The sequence below is a fragment of the Oryzias latipes genome, chromosome 16, assembly GCF_002234675.1.
Source record: "Oryzias latipes chromosome 16, ASM223467v1".
Classification (NCBI taxonomy): Eukaryota; Metazoa; Chordata; class Actinopteri; order Beloniformes; family Adrianichthyidae; genus Oryzias; species Oryzias latipes.
The window spans coordinates 16228419-16253101 of record NC_019874.2 but is presented as its reverse complement, the minus strand read 5'-3'; the positions used below and the strand labels follow the sequence as shown (position 1 = coordinate 16253101).

Genomic DNA, 24683 nt, shown 5'->3' with positions numbered 1-24683 from the left:
CAGAAAAAAGGAGCGCTTACCGGTTTCGACTGCGTGCCAACATACTAGCAATGCATTGTGGGAATTTGGAGTATTACGGCCATCTCTAAATCACATTTGATATGATCTCATGGGCCAATTATAATTACCTGAGTTTGACAGATGTGCACTTGTACGACTAGATCATGTACATCTTTGTTTTCCTCGTCTGAGCTGGTATCTGGCTCAAAACTATACGGATGGATAGCTCCAGTATTGCTTGCTATTTTTTTTGGGAGATAGTGTAAACAAATGGATGATGGGAAATGGAGGTAGGCTTACTCCAGGCCAAAAGTTCCGCCCACATCTCAGAGCCAAATTTCCAATGAATCACTGCTGCTCTGCAGAAATTATGTCTGAGAGCAACACAAGTTTTTCGATTTTGACTTAAAATGGGATAACCACAATTAAAAGACTATTGGAACGCTTTCACAAAAGATGATCGGAGTGGGACTTTAAAGAACAAGATCTCTCTCGTGTTCTCCTTGACTGATATTCTGCTCAGTCATTTTACTGGAAGTAGTGTCTTTGCAGAGTCACTCTTTTATGATCCATGCGGTTATTTCAACCCCAACCTCCCATGACCTGGTCCTGGTGTTTTAAGAAAAGAGGAGAGCCAGCTTGACCTCTGACCCCTCTCAGCACATTGAAAGGGAGATCTGCTTCCACATAAAGCTTCATATATCTGCCTGTCATAAAACTGAATTTGATTGGTTTCTTCCCCTCTCTCAAATCATTGCAGGGTTTCAATCCACTTAACTGCACACAGAAATGTCTAATTAATGCATGGGAACAATCATCTGTGTGGAAAACTGTGGACAAAACAAATGCCCAGCAGCCTAAAGCAAAGTTACTGATCTGTTAATCTTGTAAACACTTTTTTATTTCTGACAGCGTGTTCCTAATATATAGAGTATTGAGTGATTCCAACAAGTTCCTGCTTCTTCTACAAGGCTTCTACTGCTCTAGCTTTGTTTTCAATTAGGCTAATGTACAATTAGCATCACTTTGAACCGCTTTCTGTTGAAGGAGTAATTCATCACCTCATTCACAGTTGGTTTTATTGCTTAAGCATTGTGCCACCATCCTGCTGCAGTAATCACAGTGACTTTTTGCTGTTTCTCATGTTTCTGGGGAGCTACTTTAGTTTGCAGGCAGAAAAGAGTTCCTGCAGGACATGCAATAATGAGCAGTACTGAGCCTGCAGACCATTTCAGTCTGGAGACGTTGTTTGATGATTCATATGGAATAAACTGGATTATTATTTTTTATTTATATGCTATATTTTGTAACTCTGATTAAATTATTGAAAGCAAAACTACCTATTTTGTGTCAGTTCTAAGTCAAATCAAATCAAACTTAATTTATATGGCACTTTTCCTATGAAAGCACAATACAAAGTGATTTACATTAACACAAAAGAAAATAAATAATATAAAAAGAAGAACATAAAATCAAAATAACAACCACGAAAATTAAAAGAGCCCCATCCCCACACAACCCCCCACCCCTTTCACACCTCCCACCCCCAACTGATGGGTGAAGACGATGAGAAATAGGAAATAGGCAGAGCACGAAAACAAAATGTTTATTGTTGGAAACGCTAATAATAATTGGAACCTCGCTCTCTGAGAATAGCTGCATAGCCAGCCAAATGCAGCATCCCAGGCGGGGACCAAGCAACAAGTCATGAAGAGCTGGTTCAATTAAAAAAAAATCCTTAGTAGTAACAAAAAAAAAACAGTTAAACTAAAAGTTGATTCAATCAGTTGGTTAAAAAATTAAAAAGAGGGTACACCAGAATAAAAATTCAGGAAATTCATAATCAGGACCATATTTAATACAAATACATTTCAAAGGTGATATCTGCTGAATATCCATCATTTTATCATGCTAAATTGGTATAAAAAATATTTTGGAAATATTCCATCAAGCTCCATAGTACCAATGCAGTATTATAGATTCTTCTGAACATGCACAATTAAAGGCAGAGAAATTGTGAACAAGCACCGTTTATCGTTTTAGTTTTGTAGGCAAAGGCATAATGTAAAAGCCAACTGAAGTCCGGATTTCTGCGTGGGGCCAGAGCAGACAGCTCTGGAATTTTTTTTTTAAAATGCAAATTGACTGGATCTTCGTGCAGACAGAGAACACTCGCATTACTGTAGACAAACAGGAAATAAACTTCCTAAAGTTATGAATTTGCTTCCCTTCCAGTGTTTTTGTCTTTACTTCCTCAGTATGGGAGTTTTTAAAATAGTGAAGGGCACAAGCCATTCTTGAGGGGTACTGAGCCTCTATATTTATATCCATTAAACTTACCTTCCTTCTAACTTTAAAACAAACAAAGGTGAAAATGTACTTTGTAATGTCTATAGGTTTAAGTTTGTGATGTTTTCTTAGATGCTGTTGATGCAAAAACAGACAGAATAAAATGTCCCTTTTTCTGAAAGAAATGTGTGTTTAAGGAAGGCAGCCTTGGAATCATTTCATAGTTTTAACATTAGGATTTTGGTCATTTAGCTGTTATCATTATTGGACTATGCTGTATTGAGTTGTTGATATTCTTACAGGATAAAAGAATGAGTTTTAAGGGAAATTCTGTATTATATTCCTTACATTTTTAAATCCTATTGCATACATCCACCATACATGACAGTGAATTTCAAATAAAAACTATTGTTTAATTTTATGTTTCGAACCCAAAAGGACATTTATTATCTAAATGTTTTGGTTTTTTGTTGTTGCTGTTGTTGAAATTCCATGGTAAAATATAAGGAAAGTCAACCCAACATTGTGATTTTGGTTGTCAATCAGACAAAAGTGTCTTTGTTTGCTCTTCATTACAATACGTCTTTATAACAGAAAGGAAAAGTCAAGATATTGAGAATACTTGTGAGGGTTAAATGGATCCTTAATTGTTTTATTAATGACATTTTGGACTCTATATTTATCCTGGAGATATGGAAGATTTAGGAATTAAGTCCAAAGCCGAGTCATTGTTCAGAATTTAGCAAAAGCTCTTTAGCATGATAAACACAAATGAAACCAGCTTATTCACTTGTCGTAAAGCTTTATTTCAATAGAATTATTTTGCTTTGTTTTCTAAAAAAAATACAAATGTGAGGACGTTTTAAGACCTACAAGAACCAATGATGCTTCAGTGAAAGCTTATTTAACTTAAACTTACCTCGTGAAATGTGATTATTTTTCTGCAAACATAACTCTAAAAACCGAGCACGCAAAAACGCAACAGCAAACTGAGAAGTGTCTTTCAGTAAATCAGGTTTTGCTGGTCCATTGCTGTGAATGTTTCCGTGAAAAAGTTGAAACTCTCGGAGGGCAAATGAAGGGGACTCTGGGCTGACTCCGACAAACTCGGTGAGAAAGAGGAAGACGAGGAGATAGGTTGGAATGTCTGCAAGGACCCGTCCAGGCTGGAGGAGTCATCATTGTCTGGGCCCATTGTTGATGCGCAGGCGGGAGCAGTGGGTGTTGGGTTTGGAAAATGTTTCAGATGTTTCTCATTGCTGCTCATCAGGGAGGCAGCTTGGTTCCCCCTTCTATTTGCGTTGTTGTTGTGGGGTGAAGTCGGTGTGTGTTGGTCGGAACACCTCTCCCTCTGGGCCGCCATGCTGCTGTCCGCAGCCTGCTGGAAGTCGATCCCCGGCGCGTCCTTTACGCACGCGTATTTCCTCTCACCGTCCCAGTTCTCCTTGCAGTGACTCTGCCTTTTGTGCTTCATTCGCCTGTTCTGGAACCACACCTTCACCTGCTTCTCTGATAAATCCAAAAGCGCCGCAATCTCCACTCGCCTGGGTCTGCAAAGATACTTGTTGAAATGAAATTCCTTCTCCAGCTCGAGAAGTTGGTTGTTGGTGTACGCTGTCCTCAGTCTCTTGGACGCGCCGTCGTCAGTGCTCTCTGGCTCCTCCGGAGAACCTGAACACATAAAAAAAGGCTTTGGGGATTTTTTTACAATCTTAAAAGGGTGATGAAAAAAACACAAAATAGATGGATGAGTGCCAAAACAAATTGCATGGGTTGAAACTTGTGACAAACAAGCGCAAAGACTGGAGAGATTTACGGGCCCCAGCCTGGATATGATGGGTGTGCGCGCGGACAGGACAGAACGGAGGGGAAGATTAATGAACGTGCCAGCTGTTGGCCTGTGTAAGAAAATCTATCACTCTCTATTACTGTCAAATACTAACACTCTAACACTGCATCACACGCCGGCGCGTTACTTGATGAGATTAAGCAAGCTTAAATCAAACATCCTGCAGCAGCCTGTTGGAACGCCCTCGTAGCACAGATGCGGCTCTTTGTGGAGAGCAATTCTCCAACATCCCGCAGCTCTTTGCATGGAGGTTATTAATCATGTCTTGCCTTGGGGGGGAAAGTAGTGTGGCGGGGAGTCAGTCGTCGGCGCAGCATCAACAGGGGAAGCAGGAGCAGCAGCAGCCCGGCCCCTCTGGTGCTTTTCTTCTCATTCATCCACGGGTACTCTGCGAGTATAGACGCAGTCTGCAGCGGGCTGCAGCCTCTCAGAGCCGGCGTAGAGCGGTCTTGGCGCGGGGGGACACTCGTGTCCAAGCCGGAGACCGTCTGCAGTGTCGGCAACGAGCGCGGCGAACTCTTGATTGACGAACTTTGAAAAGCATCACCAGCGGGATTGGTCAAAGATGTCAGGCACTCAGCGAGCGACGGCTGGCTGTTGATAAAACCACTTTCTCGGCCAAATTCGTAATCCATCTCCTCCTGGAGAACCACTAGTTAGAAGCTCCTAAAACCAATTTTAGATTATGTGCAAACTATGTCACCGGCTACAGTTGTGTAAAGACATATAAGCCATATACTTTTGCTTTCACGGGGGCATGGTTGGAATTAGACCCTGCTGCTCGTCACATGATATCTGCCCAATGAATGTCCTGATTGATGGAGAAGATCTGGGGAAGGGGGAGGTGTTCTTGCCTCTGTCTGGGGCAGATGTTAGTTATTTTTGAAACAGGAGTCGGGGGCATCAAAACATGATTTGCTTTAGTTTCATATTTTCCTCTTATGCATCCAAGGAGCTGGCGCTCTTGACGCAGAACACGTGGATTGATTTTTTTTTTATTCCATTGTGACCTAATGCAGCCACAGCAGCGCTCATGTTTATCCTGACTGTTTGCTAAGGAAAGGAGAGATCACACCTGTCCACACCTCCTCCAACAGAAACACTCAGGTCCACTTCATTACACGTTTTGTGCCCATATAAAGCCTTAGATTATAAAAGAAGTCCATCCGTCTCTTATTCTCGTAGAGTTAATAATCTTAACTGCATTTACATCAATTTACACTCTATATCTCCCTCTGCATGTAATCTGCTTTCCTCCACGAGATACCTGCGGGCCACCGTGCGTAAAATCATTCGCCGTTCCTGCAAAAAGCTGCAGGAAAAGGAGGGGATCTGAGAGCTGTTTATTGCCCGGGCTCTGAACAAAAGATTCCTGGTATTCTGTGTGATCAATCTTTCCAGCCAAGAGCTCTGACAGCTCTTTGCCCTTAGAGAACATTTAAACCACATACACTTGCTTAGATCATATGTGCAGGAAGAGGATGCCCTCGGTGCGGAGCGAAGAAAACCTCAGGATTTCTCTCAGCCTTTAACGCCTTTAACACAAACATTTATCATTTAGATTCAAAGCTTGAGAGGAGATTTTATCCTGGTGCAAACAGGAGTGAATGGAATGAAGGAGCTGGACTTTGTTGGTGCACAAAAGAACAAACAGATTTTCCGTGGGATCAATTATTTGCTGGGGTGAGTGGGTGTTGGCACATCTATTTAATATTTCGCTGTCTTTTATTTCACACCGAAGTATTGTTTCTTTCAAAATAGCTTAGGTTTATGTTTGAAGAAAAAAAATATTTGCTTATTTATAAATTGAAAGGATGCATTCTGAGACTAGTCTTTTGCGTTCTACATCTGCAAATAAATTCAAAATTAATTGTGAGATTTTGTTGTTTCTACAATGACAAGTCTGTTTTAAATGTTCTCCAAAATTCTGATTCCAGTTTTTTTTAATTATATTAAAAATGTAAATTATGTATTATAGAAGGAAAGCCTTTTTCTGAAATATTTTTTGTAAACTGAGACTTTTGCTGCTCTCGAATGCTGATCTTCTGCTCCTCACGGCCTTATGGTCTTCCTTAGGATGTGAATGCTGACAGGAGGACGGGGTCGGGCGCGTTCTTCGTCTGTTCCCAAACGAAGGGAGACGTCTGGGAGACAAGTGGGCCAAAATGCGAGGCCAGGCCAAGTGTTTCTCAAAAATATAAGGATGTTTATTTAAGTTGCAATGCATCAGCATACCATTTATTTGGTGTGTTTGTAAGTTTTTTTAAACATTAAAGGGAAAAATGCACCATTCGTTTCTATTACATGTCACTAAAATGTGCCAATCTGTGCTAGATCCATTTTTTTTAATTTTTGAATATTTTTAACCATTATAAAGTATCACACGTTTGTATTTATTTGATGCTTTCTGTATTTTTTGTTTGTTATGTTATTGTTTTTCTATGTGGGATGCACAAATCTGGTGACTAAAAATCTAAAATAAAAGTCAGGGATCCCAAAATATGTGTATGTCTTCACGTTTGTGAGGTTTTCTGGATATAATTGAAAATTCTGGAACAATGAACATTTTCTGTACTTTTTTACGCATCTTTTCTTTCAATAAAACTGCTAGTATGCCATTATGTCTTTTTGAAATAAAACAATGTAATTACACCACAAGGAAGTCTAACGTTCATTCTTTATTTGAACAAACATTTTTGATTATTTAACTATTGTAACGTTTTATTTTTTGTTTAGTGAACAAAAAATTTTTCAATAGCAAATGGAGTGCAAAATCAGGCAGCAAATATTACCAGACTGAATTTACGATAGCCTAAAGACATCTAGTGTTTCATGTAATGCCAGTTGAAAGAAAACTGGATTTGAGAGCGCGACTTCCAAAAGAACAGTGTAGTTGTTCGCTTTGGCCGTGTACAGACAAAATGACTTTCGACTTTCCTTCCATGAACTTCTCCAGCATGAAGGTGTGTGTGTGTGTTGAGGGAGGGGGGGGGGAGTTCCCCCTCACTTCTAATGTCACGCACTGTGATGCATTGGGGTCATAAAGGGTCTCGAAACAACTTTCAGTTCTCTGTTTCCTTTAAGATTTTCCTTGTATATCTATGGTGCAGAGAAGATCCCAAATTAAGTCACAAATAAGAGAGTAGTTTTTTCGTTTTACTTTTTTACAAATTACAATAGCTATTTTAGAAAAAAGGAATAAATAAATCGAATTATTTTTTGTTATTAAAAGATAACCTTTTACCGTGGATTTACCTCCGTTAGTTTGGCCTCTTTGACGATTTCAATAAATTTTATTTATAGCTCTTTTTAAATTTATAAATTTAGTTAAAAATCACATGACAAGCAAACTACAACCAAAGGTGTTTGTGGGAGTGGTTTTGGTGTTTTGACGCACCACCCACCATCATGTAAGCCGCTGGCTCCTCCTGCTGGCCGTCAGGTGCAACAGCAACTTCATTTAAAAAACTGCTTCTCTGTCTTATTAAGAATTAAACTTTATCTTTAGCTTATGTAGTTCTCAGTGTTTTGTTAAGCCATTTTATTTGTTTGTTTCTAAATAAATATAATATTTCTAGGTCAAAGTTCATTTAATGAATTCCTGAAACATTTAGTGGAAATCTGCTGCAAATAAAATAAATGGATGTTTCTGCTGTCTGATTGTTGTTAGACGTTCGTAAAGTAATTAAATCTTTAGAGGCAGACCTATTGTTGACCCCTGCTGTGTCCTGCACCCTTATACGTGCTCGCGTGCGCATGCGTGCGCTTCTTCGCTGTTGCTGCATCACGCATCTGTCTGTTCACGCAGCCCAATCAGAAATGCTGCCCCTGCAGCCTCCACAAAGCTGTGCCATCTTTTACACGTTCTAAACAGTTTTGGTCATGATGAACAGTCTGTGATGCAAAAACAGAAACTAAATCAAAATGACCAAAAATGTATGTAAAATCTGATGTTTCTTTCTTATTTGTTCTGAGTTTATCTTCAATACATCACTACATTTTAAACCTAACCCAACTAAAACGTATTTTTAAAAAAAATCCTCACAAACTATCTTAATTTATTGGAAACAACTTGACAAATCTGTCTGTTTCAGACGGGTCAGGAATTGTATGAACAAAATCTCATTAATTTCAGACAGACATTTTCATCACTCTGTCAATAACAACTGTCGTCATAAATTGCTTACATATTTTGTATTAAAATATTTATTACAGCAAGCTAAATAAAACAAATCGTTGGCAGCAGTCAGCTCAAACAAAATGAAATGCATCAAATGATTTACTTTGCATTATCTCAATTATTTTACTTCACCATACTAAAATTGAAATAAAAATAAAGATTTAGAATTATAAACCATTGGCATCATTTAAATGATGGGAAACACACATTTTTTTAAACATGTTGGAATCTTTTACTTATGTTTCTCTCTCCAAATTATGGAAAACTCTCACTGCGGAACGTGCGTAAAGGTTTCAGAGAGCTGGCGAGGTATGAGGTATGTAGACGTGTTTTACACAGAACACATCAATTTAGTTAGAAAACTCTAAATTCTGCTAAAATATTAACGTAAACCATGAAAACATAGGTAGCCACAGAACATTCAAGGAGAACATTACATGCAAACAGATTTAATCATGTGCAACAAGTACAGTTAAAGTCGTGATCTCACAAACATTAAACAAAGGGAATAAATCCTCCAGCATTTATTTAAAGCACAACAATAACAACACAAGGAACAAGCTGTACCCCCCATCCCAACCAACACCACCCACCCACCCGGCTATGAGCGCTAACTGTCTCTCCGACGGTCCTTGTTTTCCTTCTTCATCTTCATTCTGCGGTTTTGGAACCATATCTTCACCTGCCTCTCAGTCAAATTCAGAAGTCTGGCTACTTCATATCTGCGGTCACGCGGGAGGTACATGTTGAACAGAAACTCCTTTTCCAGTTCCAGGATTTGATGCTTTGTGTATGGACATCGTTTTTTCCTGGTGGGCTTCGCTTGCAGCCAACTGGACGACGGGTTATCTGGGAAATGGCCTGAGAACGAGACAGTTTATGCACCAAGACATGAGACTACAAAACACCAGCAAAACATTTCCTAGTATAGATTTTCTTAGTAAGGGATCCTGCAAAAAACAATTTTGTTTAAAAATCCTTAGGAAAATCAAATTTATTTGGAAAAAAATGATTTTTTTAATTATTAAACAAGGCATTATATTTTTTACAGCAACATTTCTTACTTGTCTTCTTGTTTTCTCCTTCTGTCTGGTTTTCTTCTGGAACTTTAGAGGAGGTGGAGGACTCGATATCCACAAAAGACGCTCCGTTTTCAATGTCAACCAGAAGAGGAGTGTGCGTCTCCAAAGTCATGCATTCTGCACTGCCTGCAACGGGCTCAGGTTTGATCTCATAATGCACGGCTGTCGAGGGTAATCCCGTCAAACACAGAGACGCAGAGACTGGATCCAGAGCCCACGAACGCGTAAACATGCCATCACTGTCACCACTTGCATAATAGGTCGGAGTGATTGCGCTTCCAGGGTGGGCTGAAATGGCGCTCCAAGATCCGCCAAAAATAGAGGATTTTGCTTGCAAAAGACACGACTCCTGTCCGCCATATTCAGTGACCGCCGTTTGCTCCACCCCTGAAGCTGAGGAGAACATCGGTGCCATGTCTTCCTGCTCAGGAAGAATCCGTGCATCTACATAATAGCTTCTCCCCATCGTCGACATTGCAAAAAAAGGTCAAAATAATATTTGAGTATAAAATAATTGCAAATGCAAACGTCCAAAAATGCGTTTTACAGCTTTGCACTTTTGCGCAAAAACGGATTCATTGCATGGTAAGGTGTCGCTTTTTGTGCACCCTACATGCTCATGCGCCCAGAAAGCTGAACCTTGTCCAATGCTGGATAGGGCGCCCCAAACACGTGACCGTGGGACTGAACAATAAATAATAAATCAGCCTTTGCTGCTCAGCTAAATGGCCACCATTTTCCTCACCATATTTTAATAGCAAATCCCTGCGCTTTTATTGGCAAATATCTTCTTTTATAAGCAATAAACATGATTTCTGGCAGGTGCTTTTATTTTATTTTAGGCCAACAGAGTAACGGTAATACGTTAAGTCGTGCAATTGCAAAATTATCAGTGATTTCTAATGCGAAAACGCGTCCAAACTAGAAAAATGATTTGCAGTAAACAAAAGCTTGATCATTAAAAAAAAATCTGTCTTGGGGGAAAAGTTGTGTTTTTTAAAAGCTGAAACAACCTTTAATCAAAAGGCGTTAACATGTGATTAAATGGTCAGTTTATTTTGTAACACCTAGGGGACACTTTCAAAGATGCGCTCAGCTTTGGCGTGTCTGCAATCTGAAGCGGAAAGAGCGGTGGAGTTGTTTGGCTGCTTTATAACGCTCGCCTTTTATCACGGGCAATTGGGGAGTTTTTCTTAAGGTTACAACCTAGAGCTGTCTAAGCTAAATATACCCAATAAAGTTAAGCCCTTGCATCCCCTTTTGTTTCTTTTCTGCCGCGGACAGACTAACTTGGAATTTTCGAGGCAACTACATGGCGCACTGCAATGATCATAACCGAGGCCTTGTCTGTCATCTCCTCCTATTCTAACTTTAATCTAATATTTTACACTGTTATAGGCTCTGTTGCAGAAATGCGTAATTGCACAAAACTAAAAAATTGCTTCAATTTGACCAGAAAAATACATTTAAAAAAAACAAACAGAAACCAGACAAAGAAAACAAAAATACATAAATAAATACATAAGTGGCTAAATTTATAAATTGAAATTTAAAAAAGTGTAAGAGCGGTCACTCCCATCATAAAAGCACAAATTTATACAAAACTAACAAATAAAATGGAAAAATCCACAAGCTTTCACCCAATGTTTAGAATAATACGTTAACTGCATAGAACAGAGACTAAGTTTCATTTCACTCAACTTATCAAGAGGTAGAAAACCAAAAAACAGCTGCAGTAATATTTACTGCACACAAAGTACAAAGGTATTTCCGTCTGGAGCCGCGCCAGGTCTGAGATTGAAGCGCCGCCAGCGTGCGTCTTTGTGAGCCACATGAGACGTTTGTGGTTTTATAGGGGTGGTTTTTATTCATTTGACCAGCAAAATGTGCAAAAATTCACCATGACTTCTTACATGAAGCACCACATTTAAGCACAGGTATCCCCGTAAGGCATCCAGCATGCAATTTCTACAGATTCACTCAGACTGAAGATACACAGGAGCTCTCAGACAGTCACTGCGTCTTTTGAAATAGATCGCGTTGGTGAGAGGGTAAATAAACATCAGACACGAAAACAAAAAGTCAGAATGAGAACAATCAATAAGTTAGCAGGAAACGTTCCATATCTTCTCACATGGGTGGGGGTTCTGCACATGGCTGCGAACGGAAAACCTGTTCTCCCGTGCGCATGAGTCTCACGAGAAACTAAAGTCGTTGGAGAGCTCTCGGATCCTGTTCTCCCGGCTCATTTTTTTCAGCTTCATCCTCCTGTTTTGGAACCAGATTTTGACTTGCCTGTCAGTGAGGTGCACGCTGCGGCTGATCTCCAAACGGCGCTCCCTTGTCAAGTACATGTTGAAGAGAAACTCCTTCTCCAGCTCCAGAGTCTGGTGCTTGGTGTAAGGGCAGCGCTTCTTTCTGCCGCTCTTTGCTGTGAGCCAGTTGGCAGCGACTTCAGTTCTTCCACCTCCTGGAAGGACACAGACCAGGTTATTGAAGGAGGACAATGCGCACATCTTCATAGCACATATGAACACCATATTTTTCTTATTATTTTGTTAGAAATCTAGGTCGTTTCCAAATTAGACACATTTTCCAGCAAATGACAAGTCCCCCCCAAATGTTTAAATCTTTGTCTGACAGCTATTTATTTTTTATTTTTTTCTTTAATGCAGTCTTATTTACACTCATTTGATCATTTCACAATAGCCTCAAGTAAAGTCCAAAGAAATTAAAGCGAGGCCTGGAGCCTTTGATGAGGGTTGAAACAAATGAAATGTCCAAAAGGTCAAATTAACAACACTCGCTTTGCCTAGTTATGTGTGGCTTCTTTTTAAAGAGACACTAATTGACAAAACACACACTGATTTTGAGCTCTGATTGCTTAAATTATGGGTATTTTTTAACTAGGAGTATATGCTCCCTTGTTGTTTGTTTTACAGTAGGCCATTTTTGCCACCCAGACGGATTGGTCCTTCAAGGCTGGTGATTTTGGCTGCAAGGCTCGTCACCTTTTTCTTGCTTGTCTGGACTCTCTGCGTTACACGTCTCGGTAGGTTCTGGGGAGGATGACCTTTCCGAGGAGAGGCGGCTGTCCTCCTCCCTGGCTGGGGCGCACGACGCCGGCGCCTCCTCGTGGCTTTCCCTGCGCTCTGGTTCCGCGCACACAGCCTGCGGCTGTTGGCAGTCAATGGGGGCAGGTCGCTGCACCGTGAAGTGGTTCATGTTTTCGTGGTAGAGCCTCGATGACATGTATGTCTGAGACAAACGGAAGTAGCCGGGAACTGGCACGGTGCTGCCGCCGACATGGCATGATCCGCCGGAATAAGAAATGTCGTCCAAAGTCGCTCCTTTTGGACATTTTTCCGACTCGTTGAGGCAGCACGCGCTCTCTTCTTTTATGTTCTGAGAGAATGAACATAAATGCTGCGCGCTGGGCTGCTCCACCCGGCAGGCTCTCGGCGTTTCCAGCCACGGTTCCACCCCCTGCGCGTAAGGAGGAGAACACGGGACCATGCTCTGGCTCGTCGGCTCGTTACGCTTATCGATGACCGGGAAACAAGAGCCTCCGGGAAGTCCGTAAGAGTAGTCCGGCAAGTAGAGGCTGTTACTTTGGTAACACGAACCGCTGTCGCCTCTCAAATTGATTAAAGAGTCCACGAAAAAAGAATTTCCTGCCTGGTTGCTGGAACATGACATCGTCCTGCTATAATTTGCCTGCGGATGAAAATTTCCCTATCTGGCTGACATTTCTTGAGCAAAACATTGCCGGATAATTACTGATACTCACGCTTCTCACTGAAGTCTGCAGCCAATTAAAACAGCAGGAGACTGACTCCTCCCCGTCCGAACAGCCAGCTCCACAGTGTCACACATTTTGCTTCACAGCAAAGAGAAAAGCTCGATGAGAAAGAGGAGTTTTAGAAAAGAAAAGAAAAAAACATCCCAAGATGTTCAAACTAGGAGCCTGTCAGCCCGGAGCAGTGGATGTCACCGCAAAAGCATGCTTGACAAATGCCATAGCTGAAATTTTTTTACTCAATACACTTCTTTACCAGTCAGTTTTACAGCTCTGTAAAACCAGAGGATGCAGGGAATATCCACCGAGTTCACTTTTTTCTTGCTTGGAGGGGTGTGGGAAGAGTTTTAAGCTTTCCTGTGTTGCCCAGCTGATCTTTATAGCCTTTGCTTACTGAGCTCCTTCTTCTTCATCATTTGTCCCATAACTGTGTGAACCCTGCTTCAACTTGTAAGTCATGTAAAGTTAGTGTGGAGCTTGACTGAGCATGGCGCACATGTTGTGGGTGCAAAGGTGGCATTCACAATGCCATGAAATATGTTTTTATTTTAAACAAAAGTATGGAAAGCCGTTTGGATCATGACTTCAAGCTTAAAATATAATACTAAAAACAATAAATCATTTGGTTTTTATTTTCTAGAATCAACCAATTATTTAATATCTTGTTAGTTTTCTTTTATTTTCTTCTTAACTTGTTCTGTCGAACAATATCTTCTCAGTTTCCTGATGCCTATATATGTATAGTTTTGTTTTTACTTTACAGAAAATAGAGGCCAAAGCTCTGTGAGTGTCATACCCAATACTGACCATGATGTTGACTTATATATCCTCTTGAGATCAAGCTCATGTTTGATATTTTTTTTATTGTCACAGGACCCCATAATCAGAATTAACCACAGTGAAAATTAAACCCCCAGTGATCTCCTCGTAAAAAATGTCGCAAACCATTTCTTTTGTGGCACAAGCAAAAATTACTGTTCTCTTTACATCCACTTGTTTGTCTTTGTTTCTTTAAGTAAGCCAAGTGTTTTTGGTTGGATCCATAAATTCGTACCAAAACTGTTCCGTTTCCACTAAACTAGTAAAACATCTGCCCATGATTCTTTCCAAAATGTTAACTTTTTAACTGCATTCTCACAAATAGACTTCACCACACTTCAGAATCACAGTGATGATTCGAAACTTGTCTCTTCTCTGTAAAATTGGCTTCAGCAACTCTCACTCAGTGTTGCTGCTTTCACTCCCAGTGGACAAAAAACAACAACAACCCATACCTTCCACAGTGACAACATTGACATCAAACGACAGAGTGCGTCATAAAAAATTCGTCACTCCGAAGAAACCTTGAAATCTCGAAATACTTGTTGCAGAAGAGTTACTGAATAGCTGAACGCATTCATCGTGCATTTGTCAGGACTGTCACATAAGCAGCCTCTGCAGGTACAAAAATGTTCTGTAAGAGGGGCTAGAAAATTATTTTTAGAAGCTAAAATAATTTCCCACTAAAATAAGAACAAATTATCATCAATGAATTTATCAAAATTCCGTTCAAGATTCACTTTTTCACTGTTCCTTTTTCATTATCAGTTGTAAATTAATGTATGCATTTATTAATCTTATATAGCGATCATTATTGTGTTCCATACAAAGGCTTTATTTAAAAGGTCAGAAAAAAAAAACTAAGAAAATTAGCTGCATTTAATAATTAATATTTACTTTATCCACATTTTATTGGAAATAATATGAAACAGCTTTTTCTGTATTACAAAAAAAGATAAGATGTTTTTTTTCGTTTGGAGTATACAAAATTAGGATTATTTTTTTTATGGCCCTCCTGTGGGAGAATTAACCGTTTTGTACCATTGTTACCATTAATGTTTTGTCATTTTTGCTGAGTTTTTAATTCAAAACAAATCAACAATTATGTTATCCGTAAACAAATAAATAAATAAAACGCTATCCAACAATTTATTTTAGAAAATAAAAATCTGTAGCCACCCCTTCTGTTACTTAAATGGATGTCTAAACCTTAAAGTAATAACAAACATTATTGTCGTTTTCATAGACAATAATGCTAAGCTCCCTTTAAAGACTTCAGGAAATATTGTTTCTGCCTTTAATTCACACTCAAAACAATCCATGGCTGAGGTTGATGCCTCAGAACTAGATTTAGGGCAACCAAAAAGACCCCTGAGAGGGTTCAAACTGAAATCCAAGATCAGTCACGTTTATATCCCTCAAAGTCTGGACCCATAAAGTCTGGAAATCAGAGCCACAGATTATGCGCAGTCGCCATGCGCGCAGAGGATCTGTTTGAGTGCAGAGCCCCTCTGTCCTTCTATCATACAAGCCTTAAATTTCACACAAACTGTGACGTTTTCACTGGATTATTTTTTTTAATGAAACCTTAGAAAATAAATTCAACATATATCCTCATGTTAAGACGAAATTATTGAGTATTTGTTTAAGAGTGTGAAAATGTGAAAAATGTAAAACACTTCTTGTTTTCGTTGTTTCTTCCCCCTCTTTTTATAGCTCACATAACATCCAATTCAAGAAAACAGACAGAGATGAAATAAATATAAATTATAACCCCCCCCAGGGTAAATCGACCTATACCTTGGATTTATTTTGCACACACATTTTTTTTGAAAACTAAACGAATAATTCTTTTAAGTCATGTCCCCCCCCGAAACTCCATATGTGCTCTAGTTAATATTTTTTCTGAGGGTCTTCCCAAATCAAACATGTTTTTCTTTAAGAAGGGCTTCTGGCCATCGGATGCATTTCAGCACTCTTTAGGGTAACGCAAACACAATTCACAGATGACATCTCTGTTTCTTCCTACCTTAAAGAAATCCTCTTTCCTGAAAGTTTGATTCTCGCATCAAACTTCTTTTATATCACAATTCACGGCAATGACATTGATCTAAGGAGCGCCATCCAGTGGACGAACACTGCGGCCCAGCATGGCAACACAACCCAGATCTTCCCACTTCTGCAGGACGCAGAAACAAGTGAGCACGGAGAAGTCCGTGTCCGCGCGTTTCACTGCTCCCAGCCGTTGTTTTCATCCCCCCCCCCCCGAGTCACAGTTAATAACCTTGGTCTCAGACGCTTTATTGCACCGCACTGCAAATGCTCCAGACGAATCCGCCTTTTATGGCCAAGTCACTGAAGCAACTGGGAGGATGTGCAGCAATCAAAGTGGAATTCCTGGGAGCCTGGCAGGATGCTCCGTGTAAGGAAGACACCAGGACCCTTATTATCTTATGACAGGCCATTCAGGCTGTTTTCGGGGGTCTGGTGGTCAGTGTAAAGCCTCTAGGAAACATAAAGCGTTTGAGGTTATACGGGTGGTGAGAAAGTTATATAGTGCCATTAACAAAAGTACTTTCGCTTTAAGAAATACTCAAATAAGAGAAGTCATAATTCAAACTCCATTTTGACTAAATTAAATAATTTTACTTCAACAATCCAAAATTTTAATGTATGATTACTTTTCTTATACGCACAAATGCAAGTGTTTGGATTTTTCATGCGAATCAAGAAAGAGATCCTTTCTGGTTTATAAACCAACATTTCAGATCAAAATCAGCCTTGCCACTTTCTGCCCCCAACAAATGAAGGGGGCCTTTTGTCATGGATATCAAATATTAACTGCTGCAGGTCTGATTTCCACACAAAGGGGGCCAAAAAGCTCAAAAATACGGAATCCATGCATCATGAAATACGACACACGTTACTATATACATTTTTGAGTTTTTCTTTCTATTTTATTTGAGCCCAATCTTTTGATTCATTTGGGTGATGTTTTGTCCTCCTTAAAATGCGTTTTTGTAACATATAATCTTCAATTTAAAATTTTAATGCGCAGACAGTGTTCGAGGATAAATGCTATTCTCACCAAGCCATTTTGAGTTATATGTAACTGCATTAACCAATAAAACCAAAAAGAAGAAAAGCGCGTAAAGATGCTAAATTTCAGGATTTCCTGGTCAGTAAAGGAAGTGCAAGCGTGTGTGAATTGAGGTTCAGTGCGAAGATTTAGAAATGCAAAACAGAACCTGCGCGGTTGGAGAACAGTAGAAGATAAAGTTTAATTATTTAAAAAAAAATTAATAAGAAGTGTTTGTATTCAGGTTAAAAGAATCCAAATTTGATGTATTTTTAAGTGTAATCACTTAAACAAAAATCACAATAATAATAATAATAATAATAATAATAATAATAATAATAATAGAGACGAGAAGAAAAATATTTTCAAAAGACAAAAAATATGGTCCACTTTATGACACAGATGTTTAGTCTGTCTGTATGGGGGTTGGGGTAGTGGGGGTGCAGCAGCAGTCTGTGTCCAGTTTTTATAGCAGAGGGTTTGTGTAGTATTGTATACGATCTCTGTTCAGTTTCTTCTCCTTCATCCTCCTATTTTGGAACCAAATTTTGACCTGGCGGTCTGTCAGATTGAGCATCCTGGATAGCTGCATGCGCTTTTCCTTGTTGATGTAGACACTGAAGAAGAACTCCCTCTCCAGCTCCCTGATCTGATACTTGGAGTACGGACACCTCTTCTTGCGAGTCCTCGGAACACCTGGAGGAGAACAAAAAGTAGAAAGGCAAAGTTCACGCGGGTGTTGGCACCGTGCGTCTTGAGAAACCAAATCCTCAGTCAGTTCCTGCTCGGAGGCTTTGGTCACACTGCATGGCTGTTTAGAGTTCAAATGTCTGCCTCATCTTGGGCCTGCAGGAGCAAAACTTGTAAACAAAGATTGAGACTCATGGTGCGTTTGGCTTCAAGAGTTATTGAAAGAAGTTCCGAAAAGCGCACGAAAATCAGTGAAAATTTCACACACTGACAGAAATGACACAGTAAGGCGGTGGTTTTGACCTAACATTTAAAGCTGTTTCTGGTTTCTTTGTCACGAATAACGCCTTCTAGCTGTGGATATGGAATGAGTTTAACAAATTCTAAACAGTGCCTTAATTTAAAACTTTTCTGAGAGTTCATGTAAGTAAAAAACAAACAAACACCATATATGTATATATATTAACAAATAGTCCTACACTTGTTCACAGTGCAATTCTTCAACTCTTCACGTTAAATCTTTTTGGGGAAAATACTTTAAAAACTTGATAGCAAGCACTAGACTTCACTACCAATTTCAACCCCAAGCACGTGATCTTGGAGTTTCTTTTCTGCGGGGTAAATCTGCAGGCCCTCTATAAAGCTGATGTGCTTATAAAAGTGCATATAAAAGGCTTTTAAGAGGAGCGCGTTATTTGTTTCCTCCTCGCGTCATAGCACTCACTGCCGCTGCTGGTCTGTTTCTCCTCGCTGTTCCCGGAGGAAGACTTGGGGCTGCAGCTCTCCGCGGAGTCCGAGCCTGCGTGAGCCGGAGCGGGGCTCGTTCTTGAGTGTCTGTCCGCCTCTGGGACGCTTCCCTCCGCGCTCCCGTAGGCCGGGTCGAAGAACTGGTCGAAGGCTTGAGGCAGGACCCCGTTCCGCCCAACGCTGCCCCCGCCGAGAGCAGAAGTGGCGCTGGAGGAGCTGGAGTGCCCCGAGCCGCCCTTCACCGGGACCTCTCCTCCCCGTGTGCACGCCCAGCTGTCCCTGTGCATGTCCTCAGCGTAGCAATGTGACAGACTCCCCCTGCTGTGGTGCCATTTACTCGAAGCATCAATGCCATAATCTCTGAAAGCGACATCTCTCACGGACGGGATCTGAGGGAGCGCAGAAGACTGGTACGAGTAAGTGACGGGGTGAGAGGACTGGCTCTGGCTTAAGTAATGAGGGAGACCCGGGAAGTCTGCTCCGGACACGTAGTAAGTGCAGCTCGGTAAATACATACTGGAGCCCGAAATCCGGTCATCCAAATCCATACTCTGCGCTCGGAAACGTCCTAGGATAATCCGCGCATTGTTCCTGCGCACCGCTGCGCTTCAGCCACTTTGACGCTGACTGCTGGAGCAGAAATCCTTAGACGTACAAGGTGACGTGGGAATCCATCGCTGAGGGCCAAAGCCATGTGACCACTGGCACATTATGACAGATAGCCTACGTCTCCACGTGAAGACGCTGCGAGACTTTTAGAGAATCGACCTATATGCTATTTTGTTACACTTAAAAAAGGAAAAACAAGTTCACATGTGGTACTTAAAGGGGACTTCTTGTCTATTTTTATATGCTTTCTATTATTAGATTTAAAGTTGATGTGAATTAAAAAGGAAAACTACTAAAGTAATCTAATTTTACCCAAATACTGCCACTGTTTTTTCATTTGTTTGCAAACTTCCTCCTTAACTTTAACCTTACATAATTCCAAATACAATTAAAGCAGGAGTTTGCTTTTTAACCACACTATAAAAATGGGGTTAGACTTATAAATGTGCGTCAGAGAAGCTTTTGAATCTGGAATCTGGAGAAAAGCGCGCGCGTAAACACCAGCGGAGCAGTGAAATCTTTCCGTTTCACTGACCCAGATATGGGACTCGTGGGTTTGTTGGTGTGAGTTGGTGAAAGGTCACATGTGGCTAAGTGTTCATGAAGAAAAAGACAATGAACAAGAGGGCTTTGTTGTCCTTTGGACCAGGAAGCTCCACTTTGACCATATTAACAAAGCTAATTAGCGTTTAATTCATGCCCTTCCGTTTTATAAAAAGGGAAAAGAGCGCAAACATTAAGACAATCAGCTGACATTTACTTGGGCAGAATAGAGCAGAGGAGACGTTCATGAGCTATAAATAAATTGGAAAAGGGGCCCCAGACTGTTTTTTCTTATCTCTTGTATAAGCCTGTAGACTCTTCTTATAGTTTTCCTTTGTTGAGTAATATTTATGTCACGAAATATAAAAAGAACATGAAGTCTGAGCTCAAACGATGCATCAGATCCAGTTTAGCTGCGTTAACGAGAAGAGGAGCGCATCCTCCAGTACACCACAGCACGGCTAAAAGTGGGATTTATATCGATGATTAAGAAACATAATCAAATTTACTCACATTTTAAAAATAATTTTACGGGTTTTTAAAAAGCAAGACTAACTGAAAGCATGAAAAACTTTAAACATTTAATCTAAAAACGCTTTGTTGATGCTTTTTCTGTTTACAGACACAAACGACTGACACGTGTTGTCGTTTAACACCTAATTAAACTACACATTGATGAGGTTCCACACAAAAATCCCTGAACCCCCAAATAATAATAAGTGTTTAACTTATTTCAAACCTGCAAATACATTTTAGGTAATGTTATAAAAAGAAAGAGGGACTACCTCTTGCAAATATTTGCACCATATTATCATATTATTTCATTCCATGGAGACTTTTTAGAGTAAACTCATAAAAGTAAAATATGAAATTGTTTGCTGGCGGTAAACCGGAATGTTTCTCCCCCTCAGGCCCCAAAATGAGGAGGATGAGTTCAATCATTAAGAAAGTGCCCTGGTTTCCAGCACGCAGGCCTCTTGTCGTCCAGAAGATTTTTTGCAAAGAGAGCTTTTCTAATAATTTAACTAGGACATTTCTGATGTTGTGGGATATTTTGATCTTTGTTCTAAATTGAACTGAACTCACATTTGACTTTTTTTTTGTTTTGCCCAAACGGTAAAAATCCAAATGAGCCCGAACCACCTGCACTGCAGAGCAACATTTATTTGGATTTAAAGTGATTATGAGAAAAAAAGAAGAACAAAAACTGTTGCGATGGTTGATTTATTTAATTGAAAGTAAGTGAAATGCCAGGCAAAAAGATTTTTAAACTGTAACAAAACAAAAATAAACAAGTCTTATATTTTAGATAATATTAATACTATTCATTTTTCTGAATATTTGAGTAAATGAGTGTTGGTTTTTGCAACAAATGAGAACTTTATTTTTACTGTCTTTTATTTTATATGTATTGCAAATGCAAACAATGTGTTAATATTATTATTTGTGTTTTTTTATTATCATAAGACACTGTTATTCAAAATCCCTCCTTTTTATGCGCGCATTTTATTTTATTTCCATAATAATGTTTGAATATCTGTTCAGCATGTGTGACTGTAGGGGGCGTAATGACACAGAAAAAAAGAGATGGTTCAATGAAGAACTCAAAGAAAATTTTAACCTCCATGGAAGTCTGCATTCTAAATCACTAAACTTTGTTTTTCAGTCAGTAATCATCAACAGTATAGCCCACCTCTAGTTTTGGTATTTTAGTCAGTTGTCGATCCAATTTGCTGGTTTTGCTCGTTATAGCAAATTGTTTTTCATTTATTTTTTTATTACTATTTGTTTATTTTTCTTCGTTTTGGGATAATACACAACCCCCTCGCACACACAGTGTGACTGCTTTGATGCTGAGATGCTGAGATGCCGAGAAAGGGTTACTCCAATCTGAATCTTCAGTTTTTAATGCTTTTTGAGAGGAAGGCCTAACCATAACATCAAGAAAATAACACTTATCATTTGGTTTGTAAAATGACCATTGCAAACCAAGTTTATTTAATAAATGCCAATGGGAAAAATTATAATTACGCTAACATTTGTTATTCTCAAAAGGAAAAAAAAAGTGTTTTTTTCTTTCAGAAAAAGTGACCCTTTAGTTTCAAACCTAGACAAATTTAACAAAAAGATAGCATCCAAAACATTTAAGTATTACATATATTTCAAAACCACTTAATATCAATCTAAGAATTTTATATCCTATATTTCATATTCCAGAACACCCCCCCCCCCAGTGTATCAATCAGCCAGTGTATACTGGCATGTAAACAATAACAAAGAAAAAACAATAGTAAAAGTAGTTTTAAAAAATTTGGTAATAAAAATATGTATTTAAAACACGCAATACAACGATAAAATAAAATTCTTTCTAAATTATTTTTCTTTTTCATCTTTGTCATATCCTGTGCTTACGCAGCTATACCACTAGATGGCGACAGAACTTAGAAAGTGACCAGATCGTTCTCCTGTGTAAGGGCCCCGTAGGCCCACACACGTTATCACATCATACAGAACAATAAAATGAAATATAAGTATCACATCATTATTTTTATTCGTTTATTTTTATACCTTATAATAAACCAATTTGAGGTGAACAAATTAATAAATAAATTTGACAAAAACACACTGCATATCTCAATCATTTATTGTCAAAACGTTGGCTTATATTATCATAACAGAGGATAGATGGCTTCAGTATTAGTATGTACATGAATAAATGCTTTTAAAATATTCCATTATTTTCCTATTAGTTAACAGTCAGTTGACATGCGAGTTATTATTATTTATCTAAGAGCAGTAAGTAAGTGCTTTTTTTGTGATAGTTGAACTTTTAAAGCTCAGTCTTTGCGTAAACTCCCATTTTACGGTTGAAGTGTATTTATTTTGATGTGAAATACAGCCTAAATAAATATTTTCTTTTTTCCTTTGAATTAAAAGTTTAATTCATTAAACATTTCATGGTCTGATGTCTTCATTTTGTGTCAAAAGACCGTAGCTTTTGGTTCATGGCGCGCGCCTTAAGCCAAGAAAGTGTGGAATAAATTATTATACACTTTACATTTTAAATTGGATTTAAAGGAGGGGGGAAAAACCAAAGCTGAAATGAGTGTCCCGCTTTGAGAAGCAGTCTTCTCCTAGTATCAAAGCATCCCCGGCCTGTGGAACCACCTTAAATTCCTGGCCATTTCCGATCTTCTGTCAACAGCCCGCATCGACTGGTTCCAATTAAAACGTGAGATGGGAAATGTTTAGTTCAAACAGAGCCACTCAGGCGACATGAAAGCTGTCCATAATGTAATAAATTATACCATAGTTTTTGGATGAAAGTACATCCATGTCCGCCTTTCACTTCTTGTTAGTGTATCCAGAGCTAACTGGAACTCTTGAATTTATTGACGATTTTTTTCTCCTTTACGCGCCGATTCTGAAACCAGATTGTCACTTGTCGCTCCGTGAGGTTTGTCTGCGCGGATATCCTCCTCCTTTTGTCCTTGGTGATGAACTTATTGGAGGCATATTCTCTTTCAAGTTCTTTCAGCTGCACCTTGGTGTATGGCACACGTTTCTTTCTCCCGCGGCGCACTGCGCTTTCGCCACTTAAAGTGTCTGTGGGGGAAAAAGCATCCAACATTACATTTAAAGCAGATGAATTAATCAAACACATATTTTTATTTTCTTATTGATTAAAAAAAGGATCAATAAAATACCTTGTAAAGAGGATTTCCACAAAGGATTTGACTGCTGTTGCTCCTTGGCGCAGTAAACTTGCCCATTCCAGCCGTTGGTGATGGCCCACGACTGGTAGGGCTCCATGGGCAGCAGGGACTCGTGTCTCGGCTCAGAGGGGGCAGTCAGAGCAGGGACCACTGGCACATCCAGGTAGCTGGGCTGGTATGGACCCGAGGAATAACCCTGGTAGAAGGCAAATTCCTTCGCTCGAGCCGAGAACTCCTCACCAGAGACGGATGAGTCCACGTATTTATCCCCGAAACCAGAGGGCTGCGCGCACGCTTTGACGCCGCCGTGGGACATCCTGCACGGATAATAACTGCTGCCAAAATATCCATATGGCAAGGACGCATTGGATGAACTCTGAGTGGCAGAACAGGGGCTGCATTGTTTGCCAGGCTCCGCCATGCCAGAGACTGGCACCTCATTCGCCGTGTAGGTGGTGCTGGGAGCCAGGGAGGTTGGGTGCGCTAACAGATTCCTGCACTGATTCGCAGAAAAGTTGCCTCCAGTGAACCCCTCCATGTTCTTGTTTCTCTCATCCAAAGCGCTGTCGTAGAGGAACATCACCGGGTCAATCCAGCGCGAGTGGAGGAGCAATGAGGCGGTCATAGCATGCCCATTGAGACGACCAACCCTTTCAAAATCCCATCAACTGAGCGGAGACAGGGACTCAGGCAGAGTACCGATAGCAGCTCGCCTGGGTGCACGAGGAACGCGAGTTTATTGGACAAGAGCAAACACGTGATATGCAAAGAAGACCTTACACGTCTAGAGGATAATGCAGATGAGGCAAAATGTTGGAGAAGACAGGACACCGCACACTCCTTAGAATTCATTATTGTGCCCTTTAGGTGTGAAAGTATGTAGAATTGTGGAAGAAATCAAAATTTTGTTAATGGGAAATTTTATGAAGGAAAAAAAATTTAAATGTGTAAAGAATTAATATTTTTTCATCAGTCGTTCAGACCTAATATTGAGGGCGCAGACTCTTTCATCTTAATGTTTAAAAACGGAATGTCATATGTGAAATTATTTGGAACATTTTGACACATTATTTCTATTTCCAAATAATTTCTACATTTTTTATCATAACTTTTAGCTACAAAACCCAGTTTTTAGACAGTCAAATTGTTATGGGTTTGCAGGTAAGATGCTCTACACAACTGACTTTATAACAAGCTAAATGAGAAGAAGAAATCGATGTGAGCACCAAACATCTCTTCCTCGGCTGGTTGGAGACGCGGCTGGAGGCCAAGGTCAAGTTG

At 39.7% G+C, this 24683-nt stretch overlaps 4 protein-coding genes and 1 long non-coding RNA gene across 7 annotated transcripts; 1 reads left to right on the top strand and 4 right to left on the bottom strand.

The window, feature by feature from the left end:
• Window positions 1-3074: 3074 nt before the first annotated feature.
• On the bottom strand, window positions 3075-4886 carry LOC101159040 (homeobox protein Hox-A2b). Its single transcript, XM_004077830.3, is given in 3 exon segments — window positions 3075-3960; window positions 4408-4497; window positions 4500-4886. Coding segments are annotated over 3 exon segments (1032 nt in total). The 5' UTR covers window positions 4774-4886; the 3' UTR covers window positions 3075-3292.
• Window positions 4887-5522: 636 nt separating this feature from the next.
• Window positions 5523-6796, top strand: LOC105355921. Its single transcript, XR_910235.3, has 2 exons — window positions 5523-5821; window positions 6215-6796. It is a non-coding gene; the product is annotated as an uncharacterized LOC105355921 (long non-coding RNA).
• Window positions 6797-8612: 1816 nt separating this feature from the next.
• hoxa9b (protein) lies at window positions 8613-10006 on the bottom strand. Its single transcript, NM_001104665.1, is given in 2 exon segments — window positions 8613-9179; window positions 9383-10006. Coding segments are annotated over 2 exon segments (744 nt in total). The 5' UTR covers window positions 9876-10006; the 3' UTR covers window positions 8613-8928.
• Window positions 10007-11244: 1238 nt separating this feature from the next.
• LOC101158794 (homeobox protein Hox-A11b) lies at window positions 11245-19334 on the bottom strand. Of its 3 annotated transcripts, XM_023964363.1 has the most exons (4): window positions 18512-19334; window positions 16048-17793; window positions 13191-13280; window positions 11760-11870 (listed from the first exon to the last, which is right to left on the bottom strand). In XM_023964363.1, the coding sequence occupies exons 1-2, from the start codon at window positions 19080-19082 to the stop codon at window positions 17564-17566; spliced, it is 801 nt and encodes a 266-aa protein (XP_023820131.1). In that variant the 5' UTR covers window positions 19083-19334; the 3' UTR covers window positions 11760-11870; window positions 13191-13280; window positions 16048-17563. The 3 variants fall into 3 exon arrangements, with proteins under 3 accessions (XP_004077877.1, XP_023820131.1, XP_004077876.1); XM_004077828.4 differs by lacking the exon at window positions 13191-13280 and having other exon boundaries at window positions 11783-11870; XM_004077829.3 differs by lacking the exons at window positions 13191-13280; window positions 16048-17793; window positions 18512-19334 and adding an exon at window positions 12412-13182 and having other exon boundaries at window positions 11245-11870.
• A 1455-nt stretch (window positions 19335-20789) lies between these two features.
• Window positions 20790-24683, bottom strand: LOC101158301 (homeobox protein Hox-A13b). The gene is made up of 2 exons (XM_004077827.4): window positions 23394-24683; window positions 20790-23292 (listed from the first exon to the last, which is right to left on the bottom strand). The coding sequence occupies exons 1-2, from the start codon at window positions 24025-24027 to the stop codon at window positions 23057-23059; spliced, it is 870 nt and encodes a 289-aa protein (XP_004077875.1). The 5' UTR covers window positions 24028-24683; the 3' UTR covers window positions 20790-23056.

What these genes read in the sequence shown, in the direction of transcription:
- LOC101158301 (XM_004077827.4), bottom strand. Translation starts at nt 24,027, where the DNA reads ATGACCGCCTCATTGCTCCTCCACTCGCGCTGGATTGACCCGGTGATG. An exon ending in GTGGAAATCCTCTTTACAAG is followed by an intron (nt 23,293 to 23,393) that starts GTATTTTATTGA and finishes TTTCCCCCACAG; the next exon opens with ACACTTTAAGTGGCGAAAGC.
- LOC101158794 (XM_004077829.3), bottom strand. Translation starts at nt 13,099, where the DNA reads ATGTCATGTTCCAGCAACCAGGCAGGAAATTCTTTTTTCGTGGACTCT. An exon ending in TCCAGACAAGCAAGAAAAAG is followed by an intron (nt 11,871 to 12,411) that starts GTGACGAGCCTT and finishes GTGTCCTTCCAG; the next exon opens with GAGGTGGAAGAACTGAAGTC.